At 50.0% G+C, this 21575-nt stretch overlaps 2 protein-coding genes across 2 annotated transcripts in view; one reads left to right on the top strand and one right to left on the bottom strand.

The window, feature by feature from the left end:
• Positions 1–3231: 3231 nt before the first annotated feature.
• CSUI_004112 (gtp-binding protein related) lies at positions 3232–12806 on the top strand (the record flags this gene model as incomplete). The annotated part of the gene is made up of 16 exons (XM_068064307.1): positions 3232–3922; positions 3952–4070; positions 4207–4464; positions 4675–4743; positions 4999–5109; positions 5664–5783; positions 6398–6475; positions 6737–6841; positions 7187–7270; positions 7369–7470; positions 8623–8708; positions 9074–9143; positions 9960–10100; positions 10597–10788; positions 11295–11558; positions 12138–12806. Coding segments are annotated over exons 1-16 (3105 nt in total), but the record flags the coding sequence as incomplete, so codon positions are not given.
• Positions 12794–21575, bottom strand: part of CSUI_004111 (snare associated protein) — a 10795-nt gene continuing 2013 nt past the window's right edge. The window contains exons 2-10 of the mRNA XM_068064306.1: positions 21112–21206; positions 20422–20877; positions 19638–19724; positions 19343–19388; positions 18016–18224; positions 17245–17320; positions 16596–16655; positions 15714–15775; positions 12794–15110 (exon numbers count right to left, since the gene is read on the bottom strand). Of these exons, the coding sequence (XP_067923714.1) occupies positions 14913–15110; positions 15714–15775; positions 16596–16655; positions 17245–17320; positions 18016–18224; positions 19343–19388; positions 19638–19724; positions 20422–20877; positions 21112–21206 (1289 nt within the window). The 3' untranslated portion in view covers positions 12794–14912. The remainder of the gene's footprint in view (positions 15111–15713; positions 15776–16595; positions 16656–17244; positions 17321–18015; positions 18225–19342; positions 19389–19637; positions 19725–20421; positions 20878–21111; positions 21207–21575) is intronic.

Genomic DNA, 21575 nt, shown 5'->3' with positions numbered 1-21575 from the left:
GGTGTTCACGTTGGGAGTCAGGAGTACGTTTTCTGACAGAACAGCTCGCCGTGCGACACCTTATCGTTTTCTTTGGACGGAGTGCTGTAACTGCGGTCCTCACGATATTCGATGGTCATTTTTCTCCCCACAACAGCCCGCGACGCAGCGCCTTATTGCTTTCTGTGAATGGCTTGCTGTAATTGCTACTCCGGCCCCAGGTAGTGGAGAGTTTCGCTACGTCGGCAGAGGAGCTGGCCACAGGATTGTAGCCGGCTGCAGGCTGAGTGGTGACTGCCAGTTCTGGCTTAAGCAAGCACGAAGCTAAGGAGTTAGCAAGGGACTTGTTCAGTGACCGTCTCCTCAAGACTCTCCACTTCCAGCATGCACTCGGGCCGAAAACGGTGGCAGTCAAAGGCGCGAGAACCGGCTCTCAAGTGGCACGGAGCACTGGATGAAAGAGACAGCAGTGGCCGCCGAGTCCTGCATGCTTATTTCTCCGGGCAGGACTGACAGGTGCGAAGGTCCGGCCAGACACATGTGACCCCTACCCAGATGTCACGGACAGACACGGGACAAGAAGCTGGAACCCCTGTACCATAGTGGGCGCGCGTCACATCGTGCGTCGAAGTGGCCGTGCCGCTGCGGTGTATGTACAGCGGTAGGCAAGGCAGTCTCGGTCTCCACGAATATATAGTAACTAACAATACGCACACGAGCGGCGTGATCGTCTGCGCAATCGGGACACAATTTGGTGTCCGGGATCGCGACAATTTGCAAATTCTACCTTATCCGAAAGATGGCAGAGCCGCCCAGAGAACCTCGCCGTGGCCTTACGCGCTACATGCCGGTGGTCGTAAGTATGCTGCAAAGTCGCCATATTTCCTGATCCATGTGCTGCTCTGGCACAGGTCATTTTGACGATTTCCGTGATCCTTTACTCCATTTTCATAGTGGTAAGTCCGAACGGACAGAGGACGGCGCGGCGCCTGGACCCCCTGTGCAGTACCATTGCGTCCCACTACTACAATTGGACATCCCTCCCGAGTTCCGCGATGAAGCAGCGAGAAGCGAAGGCATCGCTCACCTCATCGTTGGTGAGTATCTTATTTTTCCATACCAGGTCACGCCTCGAGAAACCTGCTCAATGAAAGGCCATATCCTGACGTTCATGGTCTTCTGGTCATTCTACAAGACCTGTGCGACACACCCCGGTGGTGTTCCTGGTACGGAGCGCAGTTGCTGACATATGCTGCCGAGCACACGTCTGGGTTGGCCAGATATCCCTCTTTACCGACAAACCCCAATACAGTCAGAATTCCTTGAACGGAAGCGGGACGGTAAGCATGAATTGCGCCTCTCCCTTCAACTGAACAGGATCCATCCACACTGGAATGAAGGCGGACTTCGCTACTGCTTGAAGTGCCATCTTTTCAAGCCGGACCGGTGCCATCATAGCCGGCACACCAGAGAGTGTATCTTGAAAATGGATCATTTCTGTCCATGGGTCAGCCGCTTACTACAGGTCTAAGGCTCGCTGTCAAAGCGCTTTGTTGCGCAGGTGGCAAATAACATAGGCTTTTTCAACTACAAGTACTTTTACCTCACAATACTTTATGCGGCAGTTGATACATTGTACGCAGCGACAGTAATGTTTCCGACAGGTCCGCCAAACCCAACCTGCTACTCTTGTCTGTGTTTTTATGGTGCGGCTGACTTCAGTCTCAGCTGCATTTGCTGACCCCAATGTGCCCTTCGAGACGGTGTACTTCATCTTCCTTGGCGCGTCCCTCAGCTTCCTTGTCTTCCTGTAGGAGCATCAACCCCTTATGCTTTTTTGTTCCGGCTAGTGTCACCCGCCTTACAGAATTGTTGGAGGTTTCACCGTTTACCACACCTACCTCATAGCGACGAACCAGACCACCATCGAGTTCTGCGAAAAACGACGCGGCTATCTCTTCCGGAACTACGACATTGGTTTATGGAAGAACGTGGCTCAAGTTTTCGTAAGTCCTCTCGATTTCTCAAACGGTCTAAGAGTTGTCCAATCGCTGCCCCACTCAGGGAGATAATGTTCTTCTTTGGCCCTTCCCAGTTGGGAAGCCTTCAGGAGACGGACTGAAGTTCGAGACAGGGCCAGGATATCCGGCACCAGACTCTCAGTTTGAATACTACAACCCTGAGTAATCTCCTGACTAGGGCGACCGAACACCTTCTTTGCTGTGCGCATTACACGGAGCACCGCACCCGCGCGCCTCTCAATGAAACAGTGTCTTCCCTGGGCACTCCTGCTGACCAACTAATACAAGCAGCCAGTCTGACAGCAGGCTTGAGCTGGTATGAGGGTGCAGACTCTGATCTCTGTGCGCTGCGCTCCGTACTTGCAGAGTAGAGAGCCACCAAGTTGCCGAGTCACGAAGTCTCAGCTCCGAGCATGCGTGGCTTCAGCGCACACAACGGGCTCGGCCAAGAAAGCGAAGTGCCCCGGTCCGAGAGGAGTGCCGTATAGGTGGCGCTGACGAGCTCCCATTCCGACAGTAAAGGAGCTGATCCGTGCTGCCTGTGCAGGGCCTGGCCACATGCGAGTCTTCGGTAGTGGTACGGGCCCCCCTGTTCGTTGAAGGCGACGTAGCTATGGTCAACCGCCAGCTACCCATCCAGCAGCGACTGATGCTAACAGTCGTCTCGCGGCGCAGACGGACTACTTCGCTCAAGGAGCTGGTAGCCTTGCTCCCGCAGGGCAATGTGCAGCATTTGGGAAGCAGCCTGCAGCAGCCCCGGAAGCTTGCCGACGCTAGCTTTCTTCCAGCTGGTTACATATGTGACGTGGCACTCGAAGGTGACAGAGTGTGGCTCACGGTTCATCAGTGTGCTCCGAGCAGCTAGCCGTGGTGGACAACCAAGACCGCCTCCTGAGATCCGAGAAAAATCGTACCCGACAGAAGCCAGCTGGACCCCAACCTTTGCGAGTGCGACCGACGGCAGGAAACCGACTTTCAGTGCTCCCGTCCATGGAGCGCCACCCCGCTCCTTTTCCGAGCGTCACCTTTCATGGACCGAGCACTAGTACAGGCACTCTGGCAGAACAGGACTTGAGACGAGTAGGTACTTCAGTTAGTCCGACAAATTCCGATGCCCGTATGAGAAACTCGCCGATTGACGTGCCTCGGCGGAGCCGTTCGCCCGGAAATGTGCGGACTCCGTATGGCTGTCGGCGCTTGCAATTTTGATATGCTGACTTCCATTCAATAGTGGAGTCCCTACCACGCGTGTGCGAAAGAAAACGTCTGCCAAGCAGCAACGACAATGGTTGGGACGGAACGAAGCAGTCACAATGCTTGCAGCCGTAAGCAGGGATCCGCCGGAGGCAAAGCATGCCTGGAACGAGATCCCGGTGTGACAGACGAGGGATGGCCCGCGGGCGTAGATCTTACGGAGGCCAAAGAGCATGGGAAATACAGCAAAGTGCGGAAGATCGACAACAGACTAATCGTTGACCTCCGTAATACAGACGACATATCGAAGCTTTTTACGACTTCAGGCTATCCGAAATGCGGCAAATACAACCTGTGCTGCAACCCCAAAGAGCTTGGAGACCTCGGCTGCGGTAGGCAGATTTGTCTGCGCAGAAGTTTGCAGATTTCATTGCGCGATTTTTCCGCTGTGACGGGAGAACCGGCGCAGAAACCCCACGTGCGATCTGCCGCCCTGCCTTTATCTCTTGTCTGCTCAACAGGTTTCCCCCTTTTTTTCGATTTCCTAAAGATGCTGTTTGTCCTATCTGGAGCTCAGTTTATCTTGCTGTCCCCGGTTACATTCTTTGTCTATAATTACTGGTCTCACGAAAAGTCTGAGAGCTGTTCCATCTATACTCTAAGTAAGTGGACGTTCAGGGCCATGCGGTGCGACCGTAGCAGCCGCGTAGTTTTGCGGCTTATCTCGTGTGTGTTCACCTCTCTGCTTTTGTTTCAGTCTTGGGGACTGCTGGTTGCCTTGACAACGAAGCGCGATCGTCCTTAGTTCCTGTTTCGATGATATTCATAACGATAGTGGTATCAGTTGCTCTCTTCCCGCACTTCATGCGTAGGCAGGTAAGTGTGGGTCCCAGCAAGGTTGGCGGCCCGATGAGCCGAACCTGCACATCCGGCAAACCAGGCGATTATTCTAGGCAGCAGCTATGGTTCGGCAGGTCGAATGTTTCATACTCTTCCGTGTGGAAACCTGCAGCAATTAGTAGCAAAGGAGTCCGAAGAGGAAATCATGCGGCCGGACAGTTTCGCTGTCGCTGTCCGGGGGCTCCCACCTGATGCTGTTGACGAAAATGAAATAGCGAAGTTCTTTGAGAAAAACGCTCTCAGTGGTGGCCAGGAAGCCTCTATTGTCAAGGTGGTGATAGGCTTTGACGTCGGGCAGTACTACCAGTACGTGAAGAGGCACACCTACATACAGAAGAAGCTGAGGCGCGTCGGGAGAATCCAGGATTTTGTACGTCTGAGGTATTACCACGGCCAGCTGACGCCGCGGAGGAGGATGACAGGGATGGATGAGATCAGCTAGAAAAGCCCTTCTTACCGCCGTTGTTCCACCGCGAAATCAGCGGGGCATACGGACAAAACAGGCAGCGTGCTGATTCAGGCCAAGACAATGGCTGGTTCTGTTGCCTTCGGTGCCCTGTTTGCCTGTCAATGCTGGCAGCAAGAGCAACGGCTGGCCTGGAAGGATGCAAAGGTTGGCGCCGCTATCACTCAACTAAAGCAGGCACGAGTGAGTGCGGCACGACAAAATCTCGGTTCGCGAGACCATTTTATCCGCCAAGCCTTCCTCCGTGTAGCCCTGACACACTTCATGCGCCGGACACACCGTGGGTGGATCCACGAATCGTTTCCGACTGTGGCAGGCAACGAGGCACTGACTGCATATAGGATTATCTGGTGAAAGCCGTTCTCCGCCATGGAGTTTTGGGAGCCGAGAACAACGCTGCCCAGCGTAGTCTTTAGCAGCCTGTGCTGTTAATCACAGCTCTCGGCTGACTGTCTGGGATACGCACGCACGACAGGAGGAGAAAAACTTGCGGCAGCAGCTGTCCAAACTAGAGGACAAGCTGAAGAGCCTAGAAGCAATGGGTCTCAAGTAAGCCGCTCCACGCTGCTGACGAGGCCCTGGCGGAGGGCAAAGAATGCTGAGTGGCAAGAACTGGCGAGCCTGAAATAATCACTGGCGATCACACCAAATGCCGAACAGGAGCCAGACGGCTTGAGCTGTACTGCGCGGACCGGACGCGCCTTTCCTCTCGTCGCCTCGAAGCACGACAACTCGCCAGAAAAAGAAATTGTCGGGGGCCCCATACTTGTGAGGGTTATGGAAGGTACTCTGTAGCTTCAAGCGAAGTATTGAACTCTTTTTGTATTCGTAGAAAAAAAAAAAAAACAGTTGGCCGCGGCCTTTATGGTCTTGTCTGGAAGGAGCTGTGCGATGAGCTACCGTTCTCAGCAGGGGGTGTTTCACATGTGTCCTTCCCGTTGATACCACTGTGACAGGGGAACAGGATTCGCCATCACCGTTTTTCGTTACCAGCTTGTACGTAAGATAATTACACTGCTTCCGAAGGTCCCCTGGCTACAGTCCGTTCCAACAAAGAGCACGGCGGGTGTAGGTTCCGGGGCGCTAACTGATCTCTTCGTCAGGAACAAAGAGAATGTCTCAAAAAGTGGAAGGAGTCATGGCACGACAGCCTGATGCAGTTTCTTAGTCGCCCTGGAAAGGTCCAGAAGAACCCTCTGTTCAGAGACAAGTACCGACTACAGGTGCGCCTTACAAGTCTGCCAGCAGCTGAAAAGGCGTCTGCCTTTGAAGGGCCGTTTCTTCAGCGGGACTGTGTCTTCAACTAGGCGGAGACCCGGGTGAAGACTGAAGACGGGCAGACTCTAGGCAGTTCTTCAGTTTTTACGGGTGTGGTTAGATTAGCCTACTGACCGTCACCAGCTTCAGCGCTTACTCCCTCTGCAAGCCTTGCATCATCTCAAAGCCAGGCCGGAGCTACGGCACATCGCGGACCCCCCCAAACTCGGAAAGGGTTTTCACATTTACTCGGAGCACAACAGTTATCGTACATGACGCCTCCGGATCTACCCGCTGCGGAGAAAAACAGTGTGTTGGACAATTTCAGCGGGGTGACCTAGTGCTGCCAGGATAGAAGCGAAACCTCTGCAATTCGAAAATGGCCAGTTCTTGGAACCCTCAAGCGACTGATAAGGCCGGCGAAGGCTCAATGCATCGCTTGCTGGAGGCGACCTGTACGAAGAAGACAACCTGCCATCCTAAGTGCCAGCGTTTTCTGAAAAACGTGTCACTGGAAAGGGGTTTCTCTCGGCCCGCTCAAACCAGACAAGTACTATGTCGCGTTTTCATCTTGCCTCAGGTTTCCCGCGCCCCCAATCCGTCGGATATTCAATGGGAGAATCTGGCTTTCAGCGATGGTCGGCGCATTGCCGCCAAGGTCGGTAGACGGCCGCCAGGAGCTCCACCCTTTCAGAACTCAGTTTCTGTCGCCTTGTTTTGTGTAATGCAATTGCACGGCTCTGCCTCCCACGCCAGTTAGACCGGTGTACCCGCAGTTAGTTCCCCTTCCCTGTTCGCGCCCTGCGTTTTTCTGCTGTGAACACTGTGCTCACGGAATGTTCACAAACTGGTCACTTGTTCGACGCTGCAATAGCTCTACGCTCGTTCCTACTCCTTCTGCTGTACTTGTGTCTGGCAGGCGGCGACGATTGCAATTGCGATGGTGGTTTGGTTTGTAGCCCTTACAATTGACGTAGTCTTGCTGTCCTTGAATGTCCGCATCCACAACGAGAACTACAAGGGTGTAAGCCATCACAGTGGACTATTGAACAATGTGCCAACTCCCTGCCGTACCGCACGGGGCCGGGCATGCTTGGCCATTTCCGGTCCTCTGAAGGGCTACATGTCAGAATGATTTGCATCCCTCTGAGAGTGTGTCTTCACATTATCCTACAGAGGGGTTCGCCGCCGGAGGTGCGCATGCTGACCGTTTGGATTTTGTAGGCTGGAGCAACTCCTTCTTGGGTCAGGAAAGAAAAAAAGGGGGCGTGGGCAGGGCGATTATTTCAGACATCTGCTGTGTCGAGGGAGCTTTCCTTGTGACCAGGCTATTACTATTCTCGACCCCCCTGACATTGTGCGCATGCAGACTGGTCTGGAGTGGTTCAAACCGATTGAAGATCTGTTGGAGAAACTGGACCTGAGTGACATTCGGGATTCTCTGGCCGACCCCGTAAGTGTCAAACGAAACCGGTCAAATTTTCTCCGGCAGGCAGACGCGGTCTTCGTCCAACCAGGTACCCCTTTTCAGGATTTTTGATGTGTACACAGCTGAATACCCGAGCCCAGTTCGGATACTTCCTCGTTTCGTTGTTGCCAAGTGTAGTGACAACATTGATGAACAACGCGGTTGCCATTGTTCTTGACTACATGGTAAGTCCGTCTGAACCACCCAGCGCTAATCGGCCGCGGGTGGCCGTCCGGTATGTTGGTGCTATACCGCGGAAAAAGACCACGTGCCTGACACGCGTAGGGTCGAGCGCAACCTGTAACAGAGAGTCCTAGAAAACCGTGTAGAGAGGAAGAAAGAGGCCTCTTGCCGCTGCGGACAGGCAGCTCACTTGCTTTGACCCGTAGACTCTGGGACACTGTCCCTCACACTGTGCCACCCCAACATGGTCTAACGCTGTTCAAGAGACCGTCCGGGATCGTCAGAATTTGACTCCCGAGGATGCGAAAACGGCAGGCGCTCCTCAGTTCCTCGGTGAGAGGTCAGCGTCTCAGTATTCATTGGGCGACATTTGCTGAAAGCAACGCTGTTCCTCTCTACTCGTTTGCGCGGCAGTCCGAGTACGAAAAATATCAAACTGTCACTGCTAAGGAGGTGAGAAGAGAGCCGCGAGCCTCTGCGCCACCGTGCGGCTATGACAAGGCAGGTGGACACTTCGAGATTGGGAAACGGTTGGCACACTAACACAAGGCTGCTTCTGTGTGCGGCGCCAGTAGCGGGCCGGTATCGTTTTGGCAGCCTGCTCGGTTCCAAGCATGCCGTCTGTGTTCTTTCTACATGACTGTCCTCTGGTGCGACGCTTGCGACCTCGACTTCATGAAACTGAGATGCCAGACTGGAAACAGCTGGTGAGAGCTCTCAACGACGGATGCGGAGGAGGTCACATGGGACGCTTCGCCGAGTGCATACCGTTGCTGTGATTTGGTTTTGCTGGGCGAGAGAGGGATAGGGTTGCCGACCGTCTTTGTCGCGGCAGCGACCAGCCTCATTCTACTTTACGGAACCACGATTTGTGCATAGTTACGACGGTATGACCCGCAACGATTAAGGGTTCACGCATTTTTCCGCCACAAGGCATTTCTCTATACCACTTCGTCACCTGCTGAGAATGGTCTCCGCTGTCAACAGCACTCTAAAGAGCACCGAACGGATCTTTTGTCCAGGTACATATCCCCAGTGCAAGGAAATCCCAAAACGCTTCACTGGCGCAGACTCCTGGGGCGTTGTTCACGACTCGGTGGCAGCTTCTTTAAGGAGAACGTCCGATCAACCTTTCTCTCGTCGATGTGCCTCAGACTTCTTCCCTGATAAAGCTGACCATTGTCTTCACGCTCAACACTGCATTCAAGTACATTTTCGTGTTGAACGAGTCTGCCTGGTGGTACGCAAAACCGAGATGCCAGGCCCCGCTGCTCGTTGGCGGACGAGTCAGCGAACTGTGGCTGCTCGGTGGATCTGAGCGGAGAGACAGATCGGCACATAAGCTCAAGGAGTCAGGAAGCGAACCGGAGGGCGCAAAGCCCTGCTTAGTCAGCTGCAGCAGAAAATGAAGAGCCGCCCGCCAGTGGAGTAGCGCACGTTGTTCGCCTCAGTTCCTGTTATTAGCTTGGCAGCGTTTTTCCCGCCTGCGTCCGCCACAGTGCTCGTGGTAGCTGGAAGCGGTGCACAGGTGCACACAAGCTTGGCTGACAACTGGAGCTGGGTCCACCGGCTCCACAGTGGCGCTCCCCGCTTTGTCTGGTGCAGGTATGTGCGAGGAGGTCTTGCAGAAAGCATTCTTCTCCAGCTCGTCTGCTGTATGCTGATGGAGCCTCTCGTGGCTGCCATTCCTGGTACCTGGTTGGTAAGCCTGCCGCCCGCACTCTTGACTTTCGGACTGCCTGGTACTTTGCTGTGCCTGGCGTTCCCTCGCCACGTAGCGGAAGCCCCGCCGGACACCTTGCAGCAGAAAAGTGACATAAGCTCCACCTAGATGAAAGGACACGCTGCTCTAGGGAGACCGGTTGGTGTTCTGAGTATCCGCGGCCAAAGCTCTACGTTCAGCGCTGTCGTGTGCGCTCCATGGTAGACGAAGCTTTCTCCGACGCACGAATCCTTCAGTTGTGCGTCAGCTCTAGTACGATAAGGCGTTTCGTTGTTCCCAAGCCATCCAAGTCCCGATGTCGCTTGCGTGTGCAACTGATAGATAAACAGAGTGCGGCGCCTATTCATTGACCCCAGGAAGACAAGTATGAGCCAGTCGGACTATAACGCCCTCTACGAAGGTCCCATGTTTTACACGCCCTCGAGGTATACATCCCGACTGCTCCGGCTTCCTCATCGGCGGGATTCAGTCTTCATCTTTGGCCGTTCAAGTTTCCACAGAGTTGCCAGCTTGGCGGCAGCGCCACCTTCGCGTTTGCCCACGAGCTCTAGTGCTAAACGTCCCTTGTTTTCACATCCTCTGAGCCAGCTCCGCACCACTTTGTGCACCCTCATCTACCTTTGATATTGCTAATGATCGGAAAGCCACGGAGACACAGAGTAGTCATGTTCTTCATGTGATGCTATTCGCACAACGTCTGGTAGGGCAAGGCGGATCGGAGGTGCTTCGCTACTACCGTGTACAGTAGCCAAACAGTTTTGCGTTCAGACTCGCCACGGTACTCAAGTCGTTCGCCCTGTCGATGATGTATCTCCCCGTATTACCAATTGGGGTGCTAATCGCGATCTTCATGTGGGGCATATACTACTGGACTTACAAGTTTCTGCTTCTGAGACGCTGCAAGCGACCGTACCTCCAATCAGCCCTGCTTCCCGCTACGGTGAGGCTCTCTGGTGACTACAGCCTGTGGAGCAAACGAGGATTTCAGGGATGGGTCCACCAGCTGTATTGCAGCGAAGTTCGGTATGAGCAGAAACGTAATTCGTTCTTGCAGCCAACAGGGGCGCGGGCGATTGCTTTTCAGGCAACTCCCGCGGACCAGCGGCGAGCTCCCTCCCGCGTAAGCTTCCCAGAGACCGTCGGACACAAATCCATCCATAAGGCCGAGGTCATGGATCCAGTGTTCGAAACCCCCTCGCGCCCCGAGGATGTCCGGTCGTCCGCCTTTCACGTTTGTGTAGCTCGAGTTTCTCACGAGCAACGCATTCAAGCGATCACCGAAATCCCGCCGCCGTTTGTTCCCGAGTATGCGTATTCTTCCTGCAGTGTTGCGCCCATGCTTTGGAACCAAACAGATGTTTTGAATAAAGTGAAGAAGGGCTGCTCCCATGCTTGTGTTTGACAGGCACTGCGACTCGCTCAATTCCTCACGCTCTTCGTTCCGTTATTGGGGACTCACCTTCTTACACCTTCTTTCAATGCGTCACTTAGACCGGTTATCCAAGGAGCCATGACGGCTTGCTTGGTCGTCGTGATCGTCGTCATGCTGCTCCCACCTCCGCTCGCGAACAAACTTTTCCTGACCAGCCTGTGCCAGGTGAGTTCGCCAGCCCGCCGCAACAGCCGTCCCGCGGGCCCACGACATTCTTGGCCCACGGCGGGCGTACTGAATGAAACGCTTCACTATCAGATCAAGCAGGACACAGCTAGACCGTACAAAGAAGAGTCGAGCTCCGGTTGTCCTCCCCCATGTAACTAAGTTGCCCTGGACCACACGTTGCATGTAGACGGATCCAAAAGGTTCATTGCAGTACTATCTTCACTCCATATTGATGGGTCATCTACGAAACCTGAGCCGACCGAGGAAAAGCAACTGCACCCTTGAGGCATGGAACTCTCTTGTTGTTTAGTGTCAAATATGTTACAATGCTGCGGTGCCGTGTACAGCGACTGTGCTGCCCGCATTCCAGAATATGTTTGCCCTCTTCAGTCCAGAGGCAGCTCGCTTCGTGACGGAACGTGGCTCCGCGACAGCTGGGTAAAAAAAAAGCCGAAGATAGTCTCAAGGTTTCTTTTGTCGTGTTCGGCATACCCGGTGTGCAGCCAGAGAGGGAAAAAACTCTATGGGAGACGCTTACATATTTTCAAGCCCAACACTTGTTCGTGGACAAGTATCACAGGACCAACCCAGTGTACCGGGCCCTTCCCAATGACCTTAATCCGGAAATTCTTACAGACCCGCTCGAGCTTGCGAGCTCGGGTTCACTCAACGAGACCGATGATACTGGTACCACGCAGCAGAAGCGGAGGCGACGGGCTGGATGCAGCACGACTACAAACGTGGGCGAGGCCTTTGTTGCCCCCGAGGTCCACGCCCAGCTCCGAAAGGCAAGTCAGGACAAGCCAACTGCGTCTCGTAGCTTCCCAGGCTCCCACGCGTAGCGAGCCGAACACTACGGTCGCTTGTATCCTGGCAGTACCGCTGTTGAAGCCAGGTAGCATTACGGCGTGTGTAGGTTTCCCAGCAATTAGACTATACAATTGTATGGATTACCCTTTCCACTCAAAAAGAGATACGCGTAAAAAATTGTATCTGTACTACCCGCTAATTGTTTGGCTACAACGTTTCGCGCCGGGGCTTGCGCCAATGATGAACTGTGCTATCCGGGGCGACGCTTCTCTTCTGTTTTTTCGCTTGGAAGAATGATATCCACCAAAGCCGGACCCAGTCACGATTTGTCGGGACTTTCTGACCACCCCCTCACAAGTCTCATAGCGGCTATACCATGTTCCACTCAAGAAGTCTCTAAAAGAGATGCAATAGATAGATACATCCTTCTGCTTTCACATTTTTGACTAGTGGAAGGTTCCGTAGCCAAGATGCGGCTGGGTTGTCACTTCTACTCCTGAACGACGCGTGCGCGGCTTTTCTCCCTGTTGCTGCAGACGATCGCCAGGGGGCTTCTTCCAGCGGAAGGAATGGCGACGCAAAGCCCGCACTTCCGGGCGTTGGGAGGCGACGACGACTTTTCCTTGGAGATACTCAGTAGCCTGCTTCCTCCGGAAGTGAACACAGCAGTCAGGCGGACAACTGTAGCACCGCGGCGTTCTCGTGCGGTACCGAAACCCGACACCCCGTCGCCGCTCGCTCCTGATGCATCTCGGAACTCGCGAGAAAACTCTAGAGAAAGTGCAGATATGGGAAACCGAGGACTGCTGAGAGTTTCATTCCCCAAATGGGAAGCACCTTGGAAGAAGGCAAGCAGACGCATAGCGTTTGAAGACGAAAGGACCGACAAAAAACGGGAGCCGCAAGGACCGACACTTTCTCCACGGGAAAGTGGCAAGTTTACTCCTGATTTAGCGCTTCTGTCGGGTTGCAGCGATTTGAAGCCCCCACAGGAGGCGCATATCTGTGTTGCGGAGAGCGACTCACAAGAATATCTTGGCCATCGTGACTTGGAAGCAACTGAGGCTCGACAAGATTGCGATATCGAGGTATCGAAAAGCCAGCCGAGTTCGGAATCATCCGACGATACAATCCTCATTGAGTCTATTTTCGAAGCACCTCCGCTACACTCATCGCCGCCAGGGCGAACTGAACTCCCATTCAACTCGTAACAGACTACTCTCGCTGCTAATCTGTGTACTTTGAAAAAGTCAGTTCGGATGCAGCAATTTCTTCCCTCTTTGAGTTTCCGCTTCAACTAATCACCCTGATCTGCACAACCATCATACTTTACCACCTTAAACGCTAGAACGGAAGTGCACGGTGCCAATATTTACTGACCCACGAGTATGTCTATGCACCGGTCCCGAAAAACAAAGGTATCGCTCCTTCGATCTCCCAGCTCCTTGGTAAGCATCACCCAGCCTTGGCAATGAAAGCACCACACCGTCTCGTATGTACCACCAGCCGGCCTGACTAGTTGCCTGGATCACTAGACAAGTATCGCTCGCTTTTGAGTGTCAAACAAAAACCAATTTGAGTCTCTTAGAAACTGATCAGCAGGCAACTATAACAAGCGCATAGTGTGTATGGCGGCAATCGCCTCCCCCATGAGATGACGTACCGAGCAACAACCACTCAGACCCTTCCTCCCAAGGGTCGTGGAAGAAGGTTTCGTAACAGGGCGGGCCACAGGTAAGCATCGTGAACAAGAAGCCGCCCACTCCCGCTACGACCGGTTGGATCACATCCCGCCAGTTCGCCCTCTCGGGCCGTCCCTTAACGTGGCGATCTCAAGAGCCACCAAGCTCCAATATTCACCACAGCAGAATTTAAAGGAGTGAGGACGAGGACGACTAACCTTTGGCGAAGACGGGACAAATCAGAATGAAAGATTCTCAGGATTCTGTAACAGCATATGCCTGCGCTACCAATAGTGTATGCGTACCCCCGACAAAACCACACATGCACAATGTACGTACGCACCATCCTACCGGCGGATGTCCCCCTCAATCCCCAGACCAGAGTCTGATACTGCTTTTTCCAGCACAGCCCACGCACCCTGTAAGAACCATCCCGAGACTACGCACAACACCAGCCAAGGAGATACGGATGTGAAAGAGAAGGAAAGAACCAAGGGGACTATCAAATAGAGCTGCAAAACACGTCTCTCATCAGCCAGAGGGATGAGTGCCGAGGAGGGGTGGGTCATCGACAAAGTTTCCGAGAGCTAGTTCCCCGCAGCCAACCCATCGTCCCCTTAGAATGACGAGACCTCGTCTGTCTCCTGTCACTGGGTCGGCCGTTTTCTCTTCTGATCATTTCCGTCGAAAAAAGCCCCCAAACCGCTAGTATTATGGCCCTTCCTCGGCCAAGTAGTGAGCGGATAAACGCCACGCCGCTCGCATCCATCATCCCTCTATCATTTCTGACCGGCTAGCCAGCTAAATGAAGAACTTGACAAAAAGACCACCAGCTCTTCGTTTAACATCCCCTATCCACCCTCCTCAGAAGGCTCTGAAAGCAAGAGCTTCCACAGGAGGGTGTTCACAACCATTGCTCTCATCAAAAAACAGCAAGAACAACGCCTGACAATAGACCTCGAACCATTAGAGGCAATTGCCGGATAAAGATCATCATCACCATCATCATCGTCATCTCACTCGTATGACCTTGGCAGGTCCTTGGTGAGCCCGCCATCCACAACGATAGTGGGTATCTTTTCCCCAGCTTCATATACATGAAGAAGAAGAAACCTTTCATCATGACTTCAGAAAGCAAAAGAAGCAACCAGACAGAACCTACACTCATACGGTCTTCTCCCGATGTCCAACCTACTAAAACCAACAAAGTCGGGAGAAGGCTCTGCATCCCCCGGGAATCATTCCTTCTTCTCCTTCTTTCTGGATGAACCATGGTAATGTGTTTGCTCCTTAGGAAGACACATCTACATACACATTCGTCCTAACACTGTCGATGTTTTATATCAGTTCATGGATGCATGCATACATATACATAGGTCTTTTTTTCTCATGTCGCAAGACTCTCTTTGAGCAGTTCCCTCCTCATGCCACATCATCATTATGACAAACTGAGCCGACGAGGGACAAAACTGTCTCCACAAAACATTCTTCTATACAAACAAAGAGAGATGTAGAAAATGAGGTACACAGCTAGAACCAGTCCATTCGAAAATTCATGCCTTCCCCTTTTATGATGTCTATGTATAGATATACCGACGCCTGCCACAGAGGCACATGCCTCTATGGTCATTAAGCAGACTGGATGAAACTGGACTCCCCTTCCTGAGAAACATGAAGTCTTTCGGTGAGAACACCCCCATCTGAAGTTGCTGTAATCGTCTCATCTTCCCCTCGTATATGGATACGCGTGCGACGACGTGGTCGTGCTGTCGAAGAAGCTTCATCCAGTTTCTTTCGAGTTAGTGCGCTGATGTAGATCAAGGAAACCTGAACACGACAGAAAAAACAAGTCGACAGAAGGAGAAAAGAGACCCAAGGCACGGGTGACTGATTTTGTGCACTATTAACACCAGTGAACAGAAGAAGACACGGACAGTCCGAAGAAATACAACACGAAGTTGAGAGAAAAGAAGAAGGCAAAGAAAACGACAACCGCAGCAACCACAACAATGAAGAAGGAGAAAAAGTAAAGTTTGAGTAAGAAGAAAAGCCAACTCGAGTTCCCCGAGCTGAGCCCAAAGTAGTTTATTTGCCTTATATCATTCCCTTGAACCATGTCCTTTTCTCTAACGACTGTAGACAGGCAACTACTAGCAAAACTCACGTGACAGGGCAGTGTATATACACATAGAACAAGTAGAAGATGAGGTAAAATGGAATGCCCCTCTCCAAAGAGCCCCCGGGACAACCTCGACCACATCATCAGCTTGTCTCAGTTGAGAGTCTTCTCCACATACGTATATAACATAAAGGTATCCATGTACAAAGCCGCAGGCATGTGAGAATGTATATAAAGATGTATGCAACCATCTACATGAACAGAAAACAGCCATACAATGGATGAAGCTTCTTTCTTCTATTCTTCCTTACCAATGCCATAAGGACCCCAAAGGCCCCGAGAAGAGACTTCTCCCAGCTCCAGTGTAGACGAGCTAAAGAAAAAGAAAAACAACAAGCAGTAGAAAAGAAAAGTCGAAAAAAGAAGAAAGGAGGAAGCAGAGGGATGACCCGACTAGACCGAAGAGGAAAAAAAGAAAAAGATACAGATAGCTGATTCCAGCAAAAATCCATGACAAAGGCATAAGATCATACTGTGTGTTTTAAACCGTATATGCAAACCTCCCCGGAAAACAAAAAGGGAAGTGTACATACATCAGTATAAGACCCCCTTCTCTTATACCCACAAGACAAGAAGAAGAGACATCATCCTTAGAGAAACTCTTCTTTACTCCGTGTATGTTGTTGGCCTTCCGTTGCTACTCATCACAATGGCTTCTTCAGAGCGAGTATCTATCTTCTCTCAGGAGTCGAAATGAGGTATCCATCTACATATAGACCTAACTCGGGCTCTCATCGCTACCCAATAGAAGACTAGGAAATCAACAGATACTCGCTCTTCATCCCTTTACAAAAACAGATGAAAAGCCTCGCAATTATGGGAAGATGCATACAGGGAGATATATCTTGAAGTGCCGGTGTAAAGGAGAAGAAGATATATAGATATAGGTACCTATACACCCACATGTGCGCGTATCTGTATTTGTAGATATATGTGTAGAGAGAGATATACAGAATCGCACGAAAATACAGAGAACAGCAGGAGCATGAATCCTCCTTGTGTTGCCAAGCGAGTGTATACACACATCTAGAAATACAGAATGAGACGAATCAATGAAAAAGACACAACTGTCGCTTTCTTATCAAAATCGAAGGAATGCATCGATCCCATCTCCTCTTCTTGTCTGTACTTACAGAAATCAATTTCGTCGATGTTTCTCAAGGCAGCTCCGATACAGTTGAATAAAAAGACAACTGTAGAGTCAAAAGAGAAATCCAAACAAGAATCACACACCACCAGATACCCACCCCCTCTCTCCTTCACGCCGAGGACCTCTACCTTTCTTTCTTCCTTTTCCTTGGCATGCCTCTAGTAACCATCATGAAGGAGAGAAAGAGACGCGAAACTAGATTTCATGAGACGAATCCCTCCCTCTCTTTCCTTTCTAAACGACTAGCAGAACAACGGAAACAACGAAAGAAAGAAAAAGAGAGAGAGAGAGATCGAGAAGAAACAGAACTATGATGACCCCTAAGCTATCCAGCAATGCAATCCAACTACCTGAGAGAAGAACAGACTTCTCCTGAAAGGGAGATACAGGCAAGAGAATTGCGCTCGAGAGATCTCCAGATAGAAAACAAAAGACGAGCGGAATGCAATTCTTCTCCCTTCTCTCTCTCTTCGAGAATCTTCCTTCAAATGACTCGCGTGCCGATATATATTCAACAGGAGGTGGAGACATGATCAGGACCTTCTTGCCTACGAGAATCTTTCTTCAGGGAAAAAGAATGAAGCAAAAGCAAAAGAAAAAGAAAGAAGCCTAGTTTCGATATAGAGACTTACGAGGAGCACTTGAAAGTGAGCCAAGGAGAAGCTGAGGTAGTTTCAGTGCTGTTAATCCAAAGAGATAGCTCGTAATCTAGAAAGAAAGAGAGGATACCAAAGGAGCGAAAGAATTCGGAAAACAAGAAATAAAACAAGAAGACAGCCTTAGTATCATTCTCCACCTCATCGTCTTTGTTTTGCTAGCCAATCAAATTTCTATCTTGCCTTCTATGACTCCATGGCTTCTATGGTGGTGTACCTCCTTCACTGAGCTTAGAAAATCCATCGGAAAATGAAGCAGAAGAAGAGAAGAGAAGAAAGATAAACAAGGACAAAGAAGGAAAAGGTTGCACTTAGGAAACCATCGAAGTCCCTGCCTACACTCATCTGAAGAAGCTGAGGGGGGAACTGCCTTGTCTATGATCTATCTGTCTATCTATCTGTCAATTACATTGTACGACCGAGAGCAGTCATGGAAGTCGAGCGATCTGTCGGCTTACGCAAACTCTCTATATACACATGTGTATAGGCATCTGCCAATCTAGACGGAGAGAGATGGAGAACCGCGGAGAGTATGTAAGAGAAAGCAATGGAAGGAGAGAAGACACATATACTCAACCATGTACAGTTGCAAGATACTCAGAGATAGGTAGAAGGAGTCAAGAAAGATAAACAGATAGATAGCATTCGTTGTCAGAGACAAGGTGTGTATGTTTGTACCCAATGAGCTTGGAACAAGAGTGAAGCTGAGAAAGAGAAGAGAGGTTGAATGCATGCAAAGCGACTTACCGAATACGGTAGGATAGGAGAAAGCCGAATAAGAGCAACAAAGAAAGTCCCTCCTTCTTCCACAGCTTGTTGAAAGGCATAATAGACAGTATTCCCTGAGAAGAGATTCTCCATACTTCTTGAAAAGACGTAGCGACTCATTGCAAAGCACACCACTCCGGCTATAGAGAGAGCTATCATACTGCATGCGAAGGCCAATGCCATTCCAACTGCATGCAAAAAAACAAAACAAGAAAAAGGAATAACCACACTAGAAGACACAGACACAACTCCATCTATCATATGCATGCACACACACACATCAAAAAATGCAGAGAGAAAGAGAGAGACAGATAAAGAAAGAGACGAACAGCATTTAGGAAGAACGAAGAAGAGTGATAAGATAGAAAGAGACGTGAGCTTCTGGGGGATTCAATTTCTTTCGGACACATGTACATACATAGAGATATATAGACATCCCCCGAAACAGGACCGACTCAGAGAAACGAACATAGAAGAGACACTGGTGCACACAGTTGAACCGAGCTGTAGACAAAGACGGAGGTACATGCCGAGAAGCGGATGAACTCCTCAGACAGCGAGATACATTCCTTGGATCACATGAGCTAAATTTTCCGCGAATACACATGAGGCAGTAGTAGCAGGCTGTAGGTATTGCAAATGAAGTGTGTCTTCCTATGTAGATATAAGCATTGTAGCTACGGGTATCTATGTCTCTAAATACATATGTTCTGGGTAGAAGTTTTAGTCTATTGGTGGCACGCACAACAGTATGGTAGTTGTGACACGCATTTGCATAATGATCCTTACGCACCAATCTACTTGGATATGCCGGCAGCATATCTATTGACCTACCTATATGTATGTATATGCTACAAGCACATATGAAGAAAAAGACCACCACCACGAAGAAGAAGAGAAAGATGTTAGAGAGAGAGGAGAAGATTTCTCATGAACACTCAGTGCTCTGCCGATCTTTGGAGTCATCTTGTCACGAGTGAAGGCATTCATTCCCTCCATGCCATTGAAAGACAACAGAAAAAGAGAAAAGAGGAACGGCAAAATTGTCATCCACCGGTGTTGAGAGTCACATAAAGCAGCACATCCCTATGTATACACACAGCGAGATAAACACGTATAGACATGTGAAAAGAGAGAGCAAACGTAAAAGTAGACAAGAATCCAAAGGTGGGAGAAGGCGTATTGGTGTTGTAGTCATAGTAAGAGAAGTAAGAGATCTATCTACTCTCGCCCCCCCCCCTTGCGTAGATCAGTGCCATGTGAAACACCGCACGATTCGAAGTCTCTTTCATCTTCTTCTGCTTACTCAAAGGGCCATAGAGACGAACGAAGATCAAACCGCCTGCAACATTCTGAAGAACCAAGAAGGAAAAAGAACGCAAACACGCCAGCTCATATGAAATATACACATATATGTGTACATGCATGGGAGACAGGGGACAGGACGTTACAAGACATTCTCAACAAGCTGTCTCACATCGTACGGGGAACTGCCCATATAGCCGTATATACATACATGTATATATTCATACATACGTGAGTTATGGACCCTGCGAAAGGTCTAGGCTTCCTCTTTCGTCGTGTTTCATCGAAAGACTTACAAGTGCTTCTGCTGGTACGAAGAGCGTGACTAAGAGGATATAAGCGATGATGAATGCGAGGGGACTTAGATAGCCAAGCGCTTCAACCTACCAAACAGCCACATTCAGACAGACACACAAAGGAGAAAGAAAGCGATCTGAAGTGATAGAGGTATGATGAGATATCGTGAACCACAGATACACAGACGAGCTGGTGGCTACGAAGCTTTCTTCACTACATCTCATTCTTCCTTTGATTCGACAGCTAGATCGATAAATAGCTCAAGACCCTAACAACGTGACTTTTCAGGGACGGTATATCGAGAAGCCAGACGAAGATAAGGAGTAAATGTGAGAGAGAGAAAAGGCTGGAGAGATACAATAGAGATATAGAGATAGCCTGTATAACAGACGTTTGCCTAACCTGTTGTAGAAAGATAGACATCGAATGACCCACAACGTGAATCCTTGAGATATACACCACGACCAAGTCGACGCCTTGCCACGTTTCTGTTCATCATGATTGTGGTAGGAAAGAAGCGAAACAAATCGAGTGACCTAAATAGATATATAATATATTCATATATATATATACATGAAGTATATCTGTATCTATATAAAGAATCCTCAAGTTCTACGATACACTCACATGGGAGACTGAACCAAACTACTTAGTATACATTCTCCGCCCTCCTTGGTGTGCCTAAACTCGACTGCAGGCTATCTATCTGATCTTCTTCCTTTTTCCTTCCTCTATGAACAACCTTACTGCATCGAAATCCCGTTTCTTCCCTCTCGTGCATACCTTGGCAAGGACTGCTTTAACGACCCTTCCTACAGCTTCAAGGTGGGTGAGAGCACTGATAAGTACAACAGCTAAGAGGAGAGCAATGAAGATTTTACTTATGAGGATGAAAGTGAAAAAAGCTGAACTGTTAGAATTCCCTCTTTCTCCATCATGCCCCGTCATCATAGGACTATGGGGATGAGAAGTCAGGTGGTCTGATGATCTTCCACGCTCCCCTGGGTCTTCTCCTCCTCCTCTTCCCGCTTCTTCACCACCGCCGGTATCACCTCGTTTTTCATCTCGTCTTTCTAGAAGAGATTGAGATAAACTTGCTTGTTGATCATAAGAAGTTGAGAAGAGAATCGAAGACGATGGAGAAGGATCGAGGGTTGTATCCCCTTTCTCCACATCTGACTGCTCCCCCGAATATGTCTCCATAATGTCTACACCATTTCGAATCAACATATTGCTTTCCTGGTGTAGTCACAAAGAAAAAGAGGGAGGCAATGAATACTTAAAAGAAGATTGGAGAGAAGAACAACTTGAAGGAAAGAGACGAAGAAAAGTCCTTGAGTGAACTTCATCCCGTGGCTTCACGTAGACAGCAGAATTCCATATGGGATAAGAAGTCATCGATGAAAGGAAAGACGTACAAAGACTAGATGGAGTCCTTATCCCTATATTATGAGAAAGTTTGATGAGTCTCACCTGTACGATGAGAAGAAAAAGAGAGAAATCGTGAGAAAGAAGACGACCTAAGGATGGATTGCACTTCACAACCAAACAGAACCAGGAGGTGAATTCTGAGAGAGAAGAAGGACCATCCAGTGAGAGCTTGTCATCCCTCAAAGCATTCGTATGGAAAAAGAGGACGTTCACTCATGATCATGGGTGGAGAGATAACGAAACAGATGAAATGACAGAGACAGAGAGAAAAAAGAAACATGCTAACTGTCTGTCTTCTGAGAAACCGTTCTCTTAGGTTTGAAGGACCCCTTCTCCTCCCCCCTCATCACGAGGGAAGCACACTGTCAAGGTCGCAACCGAGAGTCTCTGGCACCATACAAACAAACGAAAACTCCTCATGAAAAACCCTACATATATACGTACAAACAGATATATATACGGATATATATATGTATATATGTACGTCTGTACATATATATATATAT

This window comes from Cystoisospora suis (assembly GCF_002600585.1).
Source record: "Cystoisospora suis strain Wien I chromosome Unknown contig_1864, whole genome shotgun sequence".
Classification (NCBI taxonomy): domain Eukaryota; phylum Apicomplexa; class Conoidasida; order Eucoccidiorida; family Sarcocystidae; genus Cystoisospora; species Cystoisospora suis.
Note: the sequence above shows the minus strand (reverse complement) of the source record. Positions and strands in the feature narration are given on the sequence as shown.